This window comes from Chiloscyllium plagiosum, chromosome 12, assembly GCF_004010195.1.
Source record: "Chiloscyllium plagiosum isolate BGI_BamShark_2017 chromosome 12, ASM401019v2, whole genome shotgun sequence".
Classification (NCBI taxonomy): Eukaryota; Metazoa; Chordata; class Chondrichthyes; order Orectolobiformes; family Hemiscylliidae; genus Chiloscyllium; species Chiloscyllium plagiosum.
Window position 1 is genome coordinate 9930541 of NC_057721.1, and position 12968 is coordinate 9943508.

At 45.9% G+C, this 12968-nt stretch overlaps 1 protein-coding gene across 2 annotated transcripts in view; it reads right to left on the reverse strand.

Annotated features, from left to right (window-relative positions):
* Positions 1–3309: 3309 nt before the first annotated feature.
* The window catches only part of LOC122554974 (putative claudin-24), an 82909-nt gene continuing 73250 nt past the window's right edge, over positions 3310–12968 (reverse strand). The window contains exons 2-3 of one of the 2 annotated variants that reach the window (XM_043700451.1): positions 9515–9604; positions 3310–4582 (exon numbers count right to left, since the gene is read on the reverse strand). In XM_043700451.1, the coding sequence (XP_043556386.1) occupies positions 3708–4448 (741 nt within the window). In that variant the 5' untranslated portion in view covers positions 4449–4582; positions 9515–9604 and the 3' untranslated portion in view covers positions 3310–3707. The remainder of the gene's footprint in view (positions 4583–9514; positions 9605–12968) is intronic. The other variant, XM_043700449.1, reaches the window with a different exon arrangement.

Here is a 12968-nt window from a genome sequence, read left to right on the forward strand (position 1 = left end):
TACTTTCCCCCCTCCCAGACATGTGGCATGACAGGATTCAAATCCTGGTCCCCAAAACATTAACTGGGTCTCTGGCTTAATTGCCGAGTGATAGTACCACTAGGCTATTGCCTGGGCTGCGAAAATTGAGGATAAAATAGAAATTAGGTAAAAACAATGACTACAGATGCTGGAAACCAGATTCTGGATTGGTGGTGCTGGAAGAGCACAGCAGTTCAGGCAGCATCCGAGGAGCAGTGAAATCGACGTTTCGGGCAAAAGCCCTTCATTAGGAATACAGCCTGTATTACTGATGAAGGGCTTTTGCCCGAAACGCTGATTTTACTGCTCCTCGGATGCTGCCTGAACTGCTGTGCTCTTCCAGCACCACCAATCCAGAATCTGGTTTCCAGCATCTGTAGTCATTGTTTTTACCTAATTTCTATTTTATCCTCAATTTTCGCAGCCCAGGCAATAGCCTAGTGGTACTATCACTCGGCAATTAAGCCAGAGACCCAGTTAATGTTTTGGGGACCAGGATTTGAATCCTGTCATGCCACATGTCTGGGAGGGGGGAAAGTATCTGGTTTGCTTTGGAGAAGGAAATCTGCAATCTTTGCCTGGCCTCTATATCACTGCAGACCCACAGCAATGTGGTTGACTCAGTCTGGGTGTAATAAATGTTGATTCAGCCAGAGATGTCCACATCCACACGTGAATTCTTGAAAAAAGAGGCATGGCCAGTCGCACATTGCTGAGGTTATTCCTGAAAGTGGAGCCAGACTCATTTCTAGGCCATCATCTAAATCTGGAAGTTTATTGTGATGTAGCTCTGATTGTACCAATCCCTTGATGCAGTGTGGATTGTATTGCACCAACCTCTTCATTTATTGTTCATGACAGAAATTTACTTGCATTTCTTCCACTCCACTAGAGGGCAGTGATCTCAATTTTCTCCTCACCTCTGTCTTGCTCATATGCTCCCACTCTCATGTACTTTGCCCTCCACACCCTTCCTGCTGCCTCCCCACGTTCAACTGCCTGATGGATAAGCTTCCCTCTGTGTCCCTTTTGGTGTTGCCTGAAGGGCCCGACAAGGCAGTCTCCTCGCCAGCAACATTCCCCGGCATTCCTGTGCTCTCCCCTCCTCAGAGGGCTGACCCTACAGACTGTAGCAGTGGATCAGCTCTCATCACCCACCTCCCTCTAGGACCTCTAGCCATCAGCCTCTTAAGCCCGCACCCTCCTGTAGACTGGGTCGCCTCAGCTAGTGTTCAAGTGGGCTCTGGACACTCAGTCCTTGTTGACAAGTGGAGTGGCCCATGATGGAGCTCAAGAATACTGGATACCATAGCAAACAGTCTCACTGTCATTAGCATGTAGTGCAGTCAAAGTTATAAATCACACAACACCAGGTTATAGTCCAACAGGTTTAATTGGAAGCACTAGCTTTCGGAGCGCTGCTCCTTCATCAGGTAGTTTGGGTGTAGGATGGACATAGAAAAGGAGAATGAGCCAAGAACAGGACAAATCAGAGACCGAACAGCTTCAAGGAGCTCACAAGGAACCGTGCTCTTTAGAGACCTCATATTTCAAAATAAAGAAACAAAAAACTGGACCTAAAAGCGTCAGGTGCCAAACAGATACGGAGCAGCTAAAAACAGACCTGTCCAGGATAAGTCTGGGTAAATGCCCACCCATCCCCAGGCAATGCTTGTTCACTAAAGGCCCTCCCCACCCAGCTAAATCACGACAGCAACACTAGCATCATTAGTCACTTTGGCAACTTGACGTCTTCCCGACTCTGTTTGCTCCTTATTTAAAATGTTTGTGTTGGAACAGCTTTCCACTGTGTCCCTCCCTGGTGCATCTCCTCATGCTTGGCCATTTTAACCTCCACCTAAAACCCTCTTCAGCCCTTCTCTCCTCCACCTTCTCTGACCTACTTTCTGAATTTATCTCCTTGTGTCATCAGCATTGTTCAGCACCTGCTCCCATGATTATTTTTCAAGAAGCTAATTGTCTCCCCATTTTAGCATTCAACCTTCACTTTTTGGCAACTAACAGCTGCTACTATGTTCTATTTTAGAAAGGCAATTGGTGGAGGATAGCAGTGGAGTCAATCCTTACTCGGTCTTACATTTACTAACAGAGTAGGACATTAATCCAAACCCCACTGTTTAAATAAGTCTCTCTTTATAGCCTTTTAAATAAACAATCACCTTGAACCAAATTAAAGACTGCTCTTCCTCTCCTGCAAAAGTACATCAAGAGGTGGGGGTTCAGGGTAGATTCATCAGAATCCCACTGGGGCTTAAAGAGTTAAATGATGAAGCCGTGAGTGTAAACTGGGCTTGTATTCCACTGTGTGGAGAAGATTGAGATGTGACCGAATTGACGGATATTAAATGAGTTCCGGCTGAATTTTGGCATCAAGCTGGATGGAGGGAAACCGTTTCTTCAGATGGAGGCGAGTCCTGTCCACGTTAACATCCATCAAAGTAAGGCAGTCCATTTAGGAGTGAAATTAGGCAGGACTTCTCACACAAAAGGCAGTGGAGTTCTGGATCGCTGTCCCTCCTGACCAGGCTATGGAGGCTAGGTCCATGGAATTTTAAAACTCAAGATTAATGGCTCGCTCCAGTTAACAGACGTAAGAGAACCAGGATGAGTGGATTTTTCCCAAGTGCAATCTTGATTTGGATTTCTGCCGTGTTGTCAGCACAGAAAACACAGTCAACAACCTCTTGTGAGAGCAACGGTGAAATGGGGCGAAGTTGAAGCATTCACTGTAATGGAGCACGTACTTTCCCACCCTCTCTCTCTCTCTTTTCAGCTGCTGAGTTTTCAGAGGGTGTTAGTCACAGTGGAGTATCAGTGGGTTCACAGACCGCAGCAGTCTCTCATTGCCTGCTGGAAGGGCGGCTGGCCTTTCTCTGGCGTTTGTACGGGCTGACAACCACGTTACCAACACACCGTCCGCAGCCTGACCCAGAGCTTCTGACCCAAAGTTAGGGACACTACCCACTCCACCACAATCACTCTGCTGGTTCCTTACGCACTCTAGTACAGGTACTGGATTAGGGTGCTACACCCTTTAGAGTAGTAATCTGCTGGTTCCCCAGAGGGGGATTTTGAGACTAAGGGGCACGTTTTTAAGGTGAGAGGAGAGAGGTTTTAAAAAGACATGAGGCAACCTTTTTTTGCACAGAGAGTGGTTCATGTGTGGAGTGAACTGCCTGAGGAAGTGGGGAATGTGGGTACAAGTTGCAACATTTAAAAGGCATCTGGATAAGTATATGAATAAGAAAGGTTTGGAGGGCTATGTGCCAAACGCTGGCTGGTGGGACTAGTTTTGATTGGGCTTATGGTCGGCATGGACTGGTTGGACCGAAGGGTCAGTTTCCGTGCTGGATGGCTCTGTCTCTGTTTAGTTCTCACCTCAAGTCACTGCAGGTAAATCCTGGATAGTAGCCAGCCCAGGGTGGCAATCAGATGCCCCAAGTGGCAATGTTTAACACTGTGCCACAGTTACCCAAAATCTTAGTTGAGGAGCTGGTGTGAAGGAAAACAGGTAAATGATGCAAAATACCAGGCAAAGCAAAGAGGGATAGAGAGTACATTGATTTTTTTTTTAATCTCTGCATACTTGGTGCTCAGAGAAACGTCGGTCAAATTAACGCGATCGATTTGCTGCGGATTGTCTTCCAAAGGAGACCCCTTTCCAATCAGACATATTCTGTTTTGTGCCACAGAGCTCTCTTCACAGGTAGTGGTTGCAGCTGGAGGTTCCCCTCGGATTTGCGAAAGCAGCACTGGGATGTGATTAGCAGGAGACCTCCGAAGACGAGAAGGAAGCCACCCAGCCACCCGACAAACAAGGCCGGGCCAAACTCCCACCGTGGCACAAACTCAGGGACGGCGGTATCCCAGAAGTTGACCACGGTCAGGTGGGCCATGTAGGAGACCGGGGCGAGGGTTGTAACTCCAGCGAGCAGGAAGGACACTCCCCCGCTGACGGCTAATCTCCCCTTGGTGGTCTCCTGGTCGCTGCAGCAGGTGATGGAGTCCAATCCGGACAGGGAGAAGAGTAAGGCCAACAGACCGAGCGCCACGGAGACGCACATGAGAATCCGAGTGAGCTGGATGTCGTCTGGCAGGCCCAGGAGGCTGTCGTACGCTTTGCACTGGACTGGACCCTCGTCCTGGGCCACACACGCTTCCCACATGCCAACAAAGAATATCTCGCTCTGCAGCAAGTCGCTGTTCTTGGTCAGCCACTGAGGCAGCACCGTCGCTGCCAAGGAGCAGAGCCAGCCAAGGAGCGATAGGCAAAAGCCTGCACACTGACACTGGCACAACTTTGTACTCATCCCGTAAGCCCTGTGTCTCCCTGAAGGGGGCTCAGTGTCGATGGCCGCTTCCAAGGCTCTTGCATCCGTGAGACACTGCTCGAGGAATGCAGGCATCAGCCCCGTGTTATTCCCGGACACCAAGGGCTATCTCCTTGGAAACGTCAACCGAAACAGATCGATGGAACTCCGCTTTCCTCAGACTGTGTTTGCTCGTGAAGCTGTTATCCGGAGCGCTTGAGGATGTAACTCTGCAACAAACAATAGATGTTGGGTTAAAACAATGTGTCTGCTCGAGGTACCTACCTGTGATTAATCAGTAATAAAGTGACAACTTGGAGTTCTGTGCAGATTGGCAAGTTTTCCAACGTTTGGCGCAGTGAGGGCATATAGTAATGGATGGTAAAGAACGCAGGTGTGTAATATTTAAGTTCTCTTACTTTGTTTTATCGGATTGTTGCAGAACTGCACTAACGTCAGCTTTGAAGTATAAAGTTGTTTAACGTTATGAAATATATTTTTATCTGAGCTCCTCTGACATCTCAGTTGGAAGTTGCCCATTACAGATATTTAACATTTCACATGGAGACATACCAGAGCCAGTCAGATAAAGAAGAGTGTAGAAATACAATTGGGGGAATTGAGCTCAGCATCTGGGGGCTACAGAAAGGAACAAGTTCCTGACGTGAGTTGAAGGGTACAGTCTTGAATTGGTTATGTAACTCAACATGGTGGCTCAGTGGTTAGCATTGCTGCCTCACGGTTCCAGGTTCGATTCCAGCCTTGGGCGACTGTCTGTGTGGAGTTTGAACATTCTCCCTGTGTCTGTGTGGGTTCTGTCTGGGTGCTACGGTTTCCTCCCTCAGGATGTGCAGGTTGGATGGATTGCCTGAGCTAAATTGCCCATAGTGTTGAGGAATGTGGAGGTTAGGGGAATGGATCTGGATGGGATGCTCTTTGGAGGGTTGGGGCTGAACTTGCTGGGCTGAATGGCCTCTCCCCACACTGTAAGGATTCTATGAATAATCCAGAGAAAGCTAGTTAAACTCTGGCCATGAGAAATTGACTGCAGTTTTTCATTTGAAAAGCCAATGTTGGTAAAAATGAAAGAAGAATAGAAGTTGCTGGAAAAACTCAGCAGGTCTGGCAGCGTCCGCAGAGAGAGTTAACGCCTTGCGTCCTGTGACCCTTCCTCAGAACTGATGAGTGGCTCGAGAAAGGTTGGTTCTTATGCAGAAGATAGGGTGGGGAGAAGGGATATGAAGTAAACAGTAGGTGGGGATAGAGTCTAAAGAGAGAGCAAAACAGTTGGACAGAGATAGGAGTGGAAATGAATAGCTGCTAGGCCATTAGCGAGGGCAATCGAATGCATATTCACTGAGAATTATGAATTATTTCTTTAAACATTCCCCATTGTTTAGTTATCCTCATACCTTTTAGTTGAATTTCTTATTCTACCTTTGCCAACTCCCTCCACATACCTATGTAATTGGTTTTATTGAGGCTAAATGCTTTAGTCTCGGATTTGAGGGTGAACAGAGACACGTGGCAATGTCACTGTGGTCAGTAATCCAGATATTTGGATTAATGGTTTGGGATTTGAGTTCAAATCCATCACTGCAGCTAGTAGAGAATTTGAATTCAATCAATTAATAGATTTGGATTAAAACTCCGGTCTGGTAACCATCAACCTGCTGGATTGTTAAAACACCTCAGGGTCCCACTGCCCTTACCTCATTTGACCTACATGTGACTCCAGACTCACAGCAATGCAGTTGTCTCTTAAATGCTCTCTGAAATGGCTGAACAGCTGGATCCAAAGCACAGGTGAGCGTTTGGAAAAGAATAAAACTGGATGAACCACCAGGCTTTGAGCTGGGCCCTGGAAATGGTAGAGGAACAGCCTGCGGTCTCGACCCCGCAAAGACCACACACTAACACCTGGGGACTAAGTGCTGAAATTGGGAGAGCTGTCCCACAGAGCAGCCAAACAACAGCTTGACATGGTAAAACTCACTGAATCACACCCCAGTCAATCAGCATCACTGGGTTTGACCTGAACTGATGACACGGTGCTACACAGTGTGGTTGGCGTTAACCTGAATGCCCTCTAAATTGACCTGGGACTCTATGACCTCTATTGACATCAGGGCAGACGGAGATTGTAATGGAAACTCTCTGATATGTTATAGTTTGTGCACTGCCCTCAACATAAAACGTCCCACCACTGGGGGGTTTGCTCAACACATGGCTTGGTCTGTTGGAGATGAACTGATGGAGTTTGAAAATCAAGAAAACTGTGATCTCGGTAGACGGTGACTGTTTGACAGCAAGCTTTCCTGGTTTGAATAGATTAGATTCCCTACAGTGTGGACACAGGCCCTTCGGCCCAACAAGTCCACACTGGCCCTCTGAAGAGCAACCCACCCAGACCCATTCCCCTACACCTAACACTATAGGGCAACATAGCATGACCAATTCACCTAACCTGCACATCTTTGTGGGAGGAAACTGGAGCATCCAGAGGGAACCCACACAGACACGGGCAGAATGTGCAAACTCTACACAGACAGTTGCCCGAGGCGGGAATTGAACCCGGGGCTCTGGCGCTGTGAGGCAGCAGTGCTAACCACTGAGCCACCGTGATACCATAGTGATCAGATGAGATGGTCATTGTAGTGAGGACAGCATTGTATCTTGAACACTGTGTGGCATCCCTGCCTGCCATCTAATGTCTACACTCCTCACCACCCCATCCCAGCAGTGTTCACCCCAGACGTGGGGGTTAACTGCTCAAGGACTTCAGTTGATGGTGGCCGTGAGAGGTGTGGGAGTGATGGGGTGTGAGGTTGGGGGTGTTGCTATTAACAGTTGGGGGCTCTTTCCACCTCCATCCCCAGTATTATAATAAAGTGCTTTGCCATTTTAAAGGGACCAACCTGCTATAGGAAGGATGTTATTGAACTGGAAAGGGTGCAGAAAGGTTTTAAAAGGATGTTACTGAGACTGGAGAGTTTGAGTTACGAGGAGAGGCTGGACAGACTGGGACTTTTTTTCCCTGCAGTTCAGAGAATTAGGGGTGACTTTATAGAAATTTATAATATTGTGAGGGGCATAAGTAAGGTGAACAGCCAAGGTCTTTTTCCCAGGGTAGGGGAATAAAAAAATAGGGGCATAAGTTTAATGTGAGAGATGAAAGATTTAAAAGGGACCTAAGGGGCAACATTTTCACACACAGGTGGGTGCAGGCTGCCAGAGGAGGTAATAGAGGCTGGTACAATTACAACATTTAAAAGATATTTGGACAAATACATGAATAGGAAAGGTTTAGAGGGATATGGGCTGAATGCAGGCACATGGGACTAGTTCAGATTGGGAAAGCTGGTCAGCACGGACCAGTTGGGCCATGTTTCCATGCTGTATGACTCTGTGATTCTAACGTTCATGATGCCTTTCCCTCCACATTTTGTGAACTCAGTCGATGATCTCATCAATGGGGTCTTTAGCTGAACCTCGCTCTCACTAGGTGAGTCCTCTGGTGCATCCAAGTATCAGCTGGCCAACTGAGAGTTTTTGCAGTGATCCTCCGGAGCTCCCACTGTAATCTGACATGGGGCTGGTGGGAGAACCCCAGGGATGGAATCATTCAATCTGTGACTCTTTTAAAACAAACGCAGTGGGCTTTGCCCGTTCCCATCCCTGTGCCTAGGCCTCCTCAGCAAGTCTTTGGAGATTCTGCTCCTCACTTGCAGCCTTGTTCATTGTGCGTTAAGATCAAAGGCTGGGCGTTAAGGTCACCCACAGAAGTCCCTGTCTCCTGAGCATTTCAATAAGTTGACCCAAAATCAGGAGGTCGGCCAACCAGACCCAACGCTACAACCTGCACACCCATTGAGAGAGCCTCTTTAAGGTGAAATCTGTCACAACGTGCCATTTTGAAAAAAACAATCTGACTTTATTTTTATAGAAAGGTAAACGGCATTAATGGTTCAAGATTCAGACTATAAGAACTGGTAGGATGACGAAATGGTATGCGATTTGGCCAGTGTACATTCCATCTGAAGTAATCCGGTTTCCCATATTTGCTGATTCCAAAATGCAACCCTATCAAATTCCTCGCTCCGGCAATCATTCCCAAGGCGCTTTTCTGCATTTGCCTTCACACCCTTCCCAAAGTGCATTGCTCAGAATTGGACACCATACTCCAGTTGAGGCCATGTCAGTGTTTTAACATGACCTTCTTAGTTTCGTAGTCAATGCTCTGACTGATAGAGCCCAGGATACTGCATGTTTATTTACTGCTCTCTCAACCTGTCTTGCGATCTTCAATGACTTCTGCAAATATCCATCCAAGACGCTCTGCTCCTACACTCCCTTTAGAATCATATCCTCCATGTCTGTGAATGAATCACTTCCCATATCTCAGTATTAACCATGATCTGCCCACTCGACAAACGTGACAGTATCCTTTTTTGATATAAAGTTTTCCTCATAGTTGACAATGCTTCCAAGTTTCGTTAAGATCTACGAATGTTCAACTTTGTTGTGATAAATCAAATAGTTCTGAATGAGCTTGAAAATATTAAGCCATTGTACGGTTTCATGTAGAAATTTGTACTGAATTTTGAAGAGTTGAAGTGAATGGAAATCATCCCTCTCTTGTTAAATGCTTTTACAATATTCTTACACATTGTGTTTTGCGTCACAAATTGCTGTGGAATAGGAGTTGTTTTCTTCCCTTGCAAGTTTCTGATTGGACTCACTTCACCGCAGACTGCTTTACTCATTCATTAATTAGTGAGATGGAATCTGTCTGGACAATCCCATTGACTAAATCAAACAGCAACAGGTATGACTTGAAATAAATCATTTGTGTATGTTGCTGTACAGCATGCATGTGTGTCTGTTTGGGACAATGTTAACACTGACTCTTAACTGTGCAGTGCTCTTTATGAGTAGGCTTCACCTTGGCGTCATATCCAGGAATATATTCCCACACTTCTAAAATGTCTCTTAACAACGTGACTCTCAGACAACTGAACAAAAGACACCATCTAGTTAAATTATTAAACCCTGGTCCCATTCTATGATTCATCTCCTTTGAGACTGATGTTATATGAAAGAGATGATCCATTGCTGGGACCTACCTGAGGTATAAGTGAACAGCTGCTTGCAGGACTCACCTCAACTCCACTATCTATTCAGCTCAATGCTCCAGTTTTCCAATAAGCCAAAGAGAAAGTGCTGGAGAAACTCAGCTGGTCTGGCAGTATCTGTAGAAAGAGAGACAGCGTGAACACTTCAAGTCTGGTACGTCTCATAGAGTCATAGAGGTCTACAGTGTGAAATCAGACCTTTCAGCCCAACTTGTCTATGCCACCCAGTTTTCACAATTAAACTAGCCCTATTTGCCTCTAGTTGGTCCATATTCCTCCATAGCTATCCCATCCCTGTATTTGTCTAAATGTTTCTTAAATGCCAAAATTATACACATTTTGACCACTACTGTAGGCAGCCCATTCCAGAAGCTCACCACCCTCTGTGTGAAAAATTACCTCTCTGGTCCCTTTTGTATCTCTCCCCTCTCACTTGAAACCTATGCCCTCTGGTTCTTTCTAGACTTTCTCGTTCTGTCTGGTCTCTTCTTCTGAACTTTTCCTGTATGGTAAATTGGGACAGTCTGTGACAATTCACAAAACAAGTCTCTTGAAAATACCTTACCTGCTAATTATCTCTTTTTTGCAGCGGTCTCTCAATACAAAGTGTCTATTCAGACACACACACATAGCTTTTGAACTTTCAAAGAGGTTTTACACAAACAAACATAGGTGTTTGTGCTGTAAATGTGCTATTGGTCCGATTCACTTCCACAGGCACATTTGTCAATCAATTACCCCTCTACATTTTAGTATCTTTGGGTATAGTGCTCTATTTAAGGAACGGAGTCCAAAAGGTTGCATTAAGTATCTGTGATTTTGCTGACTGTTAGTGTAATACAGGATTTTATCATCCCTCAGTAAACAATTGAGTAGAGTCGAATTAAATTGGGTAAGACGGACTATTCACATTTTGCACTGCAGTTTGACAATGCAAGTAGTAAAGAACATATTTAATTGACGATTAAGGATATTGTGCACTCGAATGCACCCTGTTGTTACTGTATCTTCACAGATTTGCCTTGGAATTATCGGAGTGATTCCAGACTGATTAACAGCCCGATGGGTTGCAACTTGAATGTTTCTTCTAAGGTTGTAACTGCCTTTCTGTCAGGTGGTGTGGGGGTGGGTGTGGTATTAATCCTACACAATGGGGAGTGGGGAGGTTTATGGGATTCCGTAGCCATCCCTGGGAGGGGAGGATGGGTGAAGGGTGACCACACACTCATCGTAATCCCATAGCATCTAAACTCAGAATTCAATGTCAGGGTTGTGGTTTGCACTGTCTGAAACTGCCAGGAGCAGTGATTGAACCCAGCAGTTTCTGACTCAGGGAGAGGAATGCTGCTGCTGATTCAGAATCTCACTCAAGTAAATGCAAGTCAGTATTAAGGACTATGTTGTCTCAGCGTTGACAGAATTGCAAATTGTTTGTGCACATTTTACACTGACAGCGTCGCAGGATAATGGGTGTGTCCTGTACTACTCAGAAATAAACCTTATACTCAAGAACTTCAAAACTGTGTTAACTGTCCTCAAATTGCCTTTAATTACAGCTCCCAGCTTTGCTTCCCAGTAGGTTACAGAGTAATCTGACAGCGTGGGAATTCAAATCCTCAGCCAACCCATCCGAGCAAATCCCATCCGATTGACAAAAGTGTCCAGTGTGCCAAAAACATGCTATGTTGTAATGTTTCCGTACATCCTGTTTTTAAAGTGTGTACTTTTCTCTGTGAGCATTTTTTCATTTTCAGCTTTGTTTTTTAAGAAGCATTCTCGGCGTGTAGGTGACGGTGAGAGGGATGGCATTTATCACCCATCTCTCTTCAGAAGATAGCGCCATTCTTTCTTCAACCAATCGGCTTGCCCAATCTTAATATGGCACAAGCTTCCTTCCCTAAAGATCATTTGTGATCCAGTTTACTTTCCAACAACATTTCAAATGACTCACGCTCTATTTTACTGACAGCAGCTTTTAATTTCCAGGATTTAAAAGCTGAAGTGAAACCTCCTCTTTAATTTCAAATCAATTCATAAAATGGATATATATAGGTAAGTTGTCACAAACACAGTTCAGTTCTGTACAGTAGCATTTCAAGGAAACAAACAGACATTGGAGTTTGATTCTATCCAAACAAACCGAAGGTTATAATTACCGGCATTTGAGGTATCAGGAGGGTCTCATAACTGAATGGACCCCATTGACCTTCAGCAGGAAGACTTCAGACGGTGGTCTTTCCCCACTGCGCTTTGGCGGCAGCTGCCCCAAGCTTTAGTCCGTCCCTCAGCACTAATCCTAGAGCTTGGAATGTGCCAGTGTGCAACACTCAGTCAGGTCAACTCCTTACTCTGGAAGACCAACAAGTTTCGGACAGACCAAAGAGCGTCTTTCACTGAGTTGATGGTCCTCCAGGCGCAGTCAATGTTTGTTTCGGTGTGCATCCTGGGGAACAGACCAAAGAGCACACAGTCCTGTGTCACGGATCTGCTTGGGGTGAGCATCGACAAGAACCACTGCATCTCTCTCCAGACCTTCTTTGCAAAGGCACATTCCAGAAGGAGATGTGTGACAATCTCATCCCCCACCCCGCAGCCACATCGAGGACAGTGGGCAGGGCCACCAGGGTGTAACAGGAAATCCTCAAAATTGAGTACAGGAGTTGGGAGGTCATGTTGTGGCTGTACAGAACATTGGTTGGGCCACTGTTGGAATGTTGCGTGCAATTCTGGTCTCCCTGCTACAGGGAAGGTGTTGTGAAACTTGAAAGGGTTCAGAAAGGACTTACAAGGATTTTGCCAGGGTTGGAGGACTTGAGCTATAGGGAGAGGTTGAATAGGCTAGGGCTGTTTTCCCTGGAGCATCGGAGGCTGAGGGGTGACCTTATAAAGATTTATAAAATCATGAGGGGCATGGATAGGATAAACAGACAACGTCTTTTCCCTGGGGTAGGGGAGCCCAGCACTAGAGGGCATAGGTTTAGGGTGAGAGGGGACAAATTTAAAAGGGACCTAAGGGGGAACCTTTTGAAACAGAGGGTAGTGAATGTATGGAATGAGCTGCCAGTGGAAGTGGTGGAGGCTGGTACAATTACAACATTTAAAAGGCATCAGTATGGGTATATGAATAGGAAGGGTTTAGACTGATATGGGCCAAGTGCTGGCAAATGGGACTAGATTAGGTTAGGATATCTGGTTGACGTGGACAAGTTGTTGGAGGGAGACCTGAGGAAAGAATTTACATGTACTTGGAAAGGAGAAAGTGAGGGCTGCAGATGCTGGAGATCAGAGCTGAAAATGTGTTGCTGGAAAAGCGCAGCAGGTCAGGCAGCATCCTGTTCCTTGGATAGTCAACATGGCATTATGCGTGGGAAATCATGTCTCACAAACTTGATTGAGTTTTTTTGAAGAAGTAACAAAGGGGATTGATGAGGGCATAGCGGTGGACGTGATCTATATCGACTTCAGTAAGGTGTTTGACAAG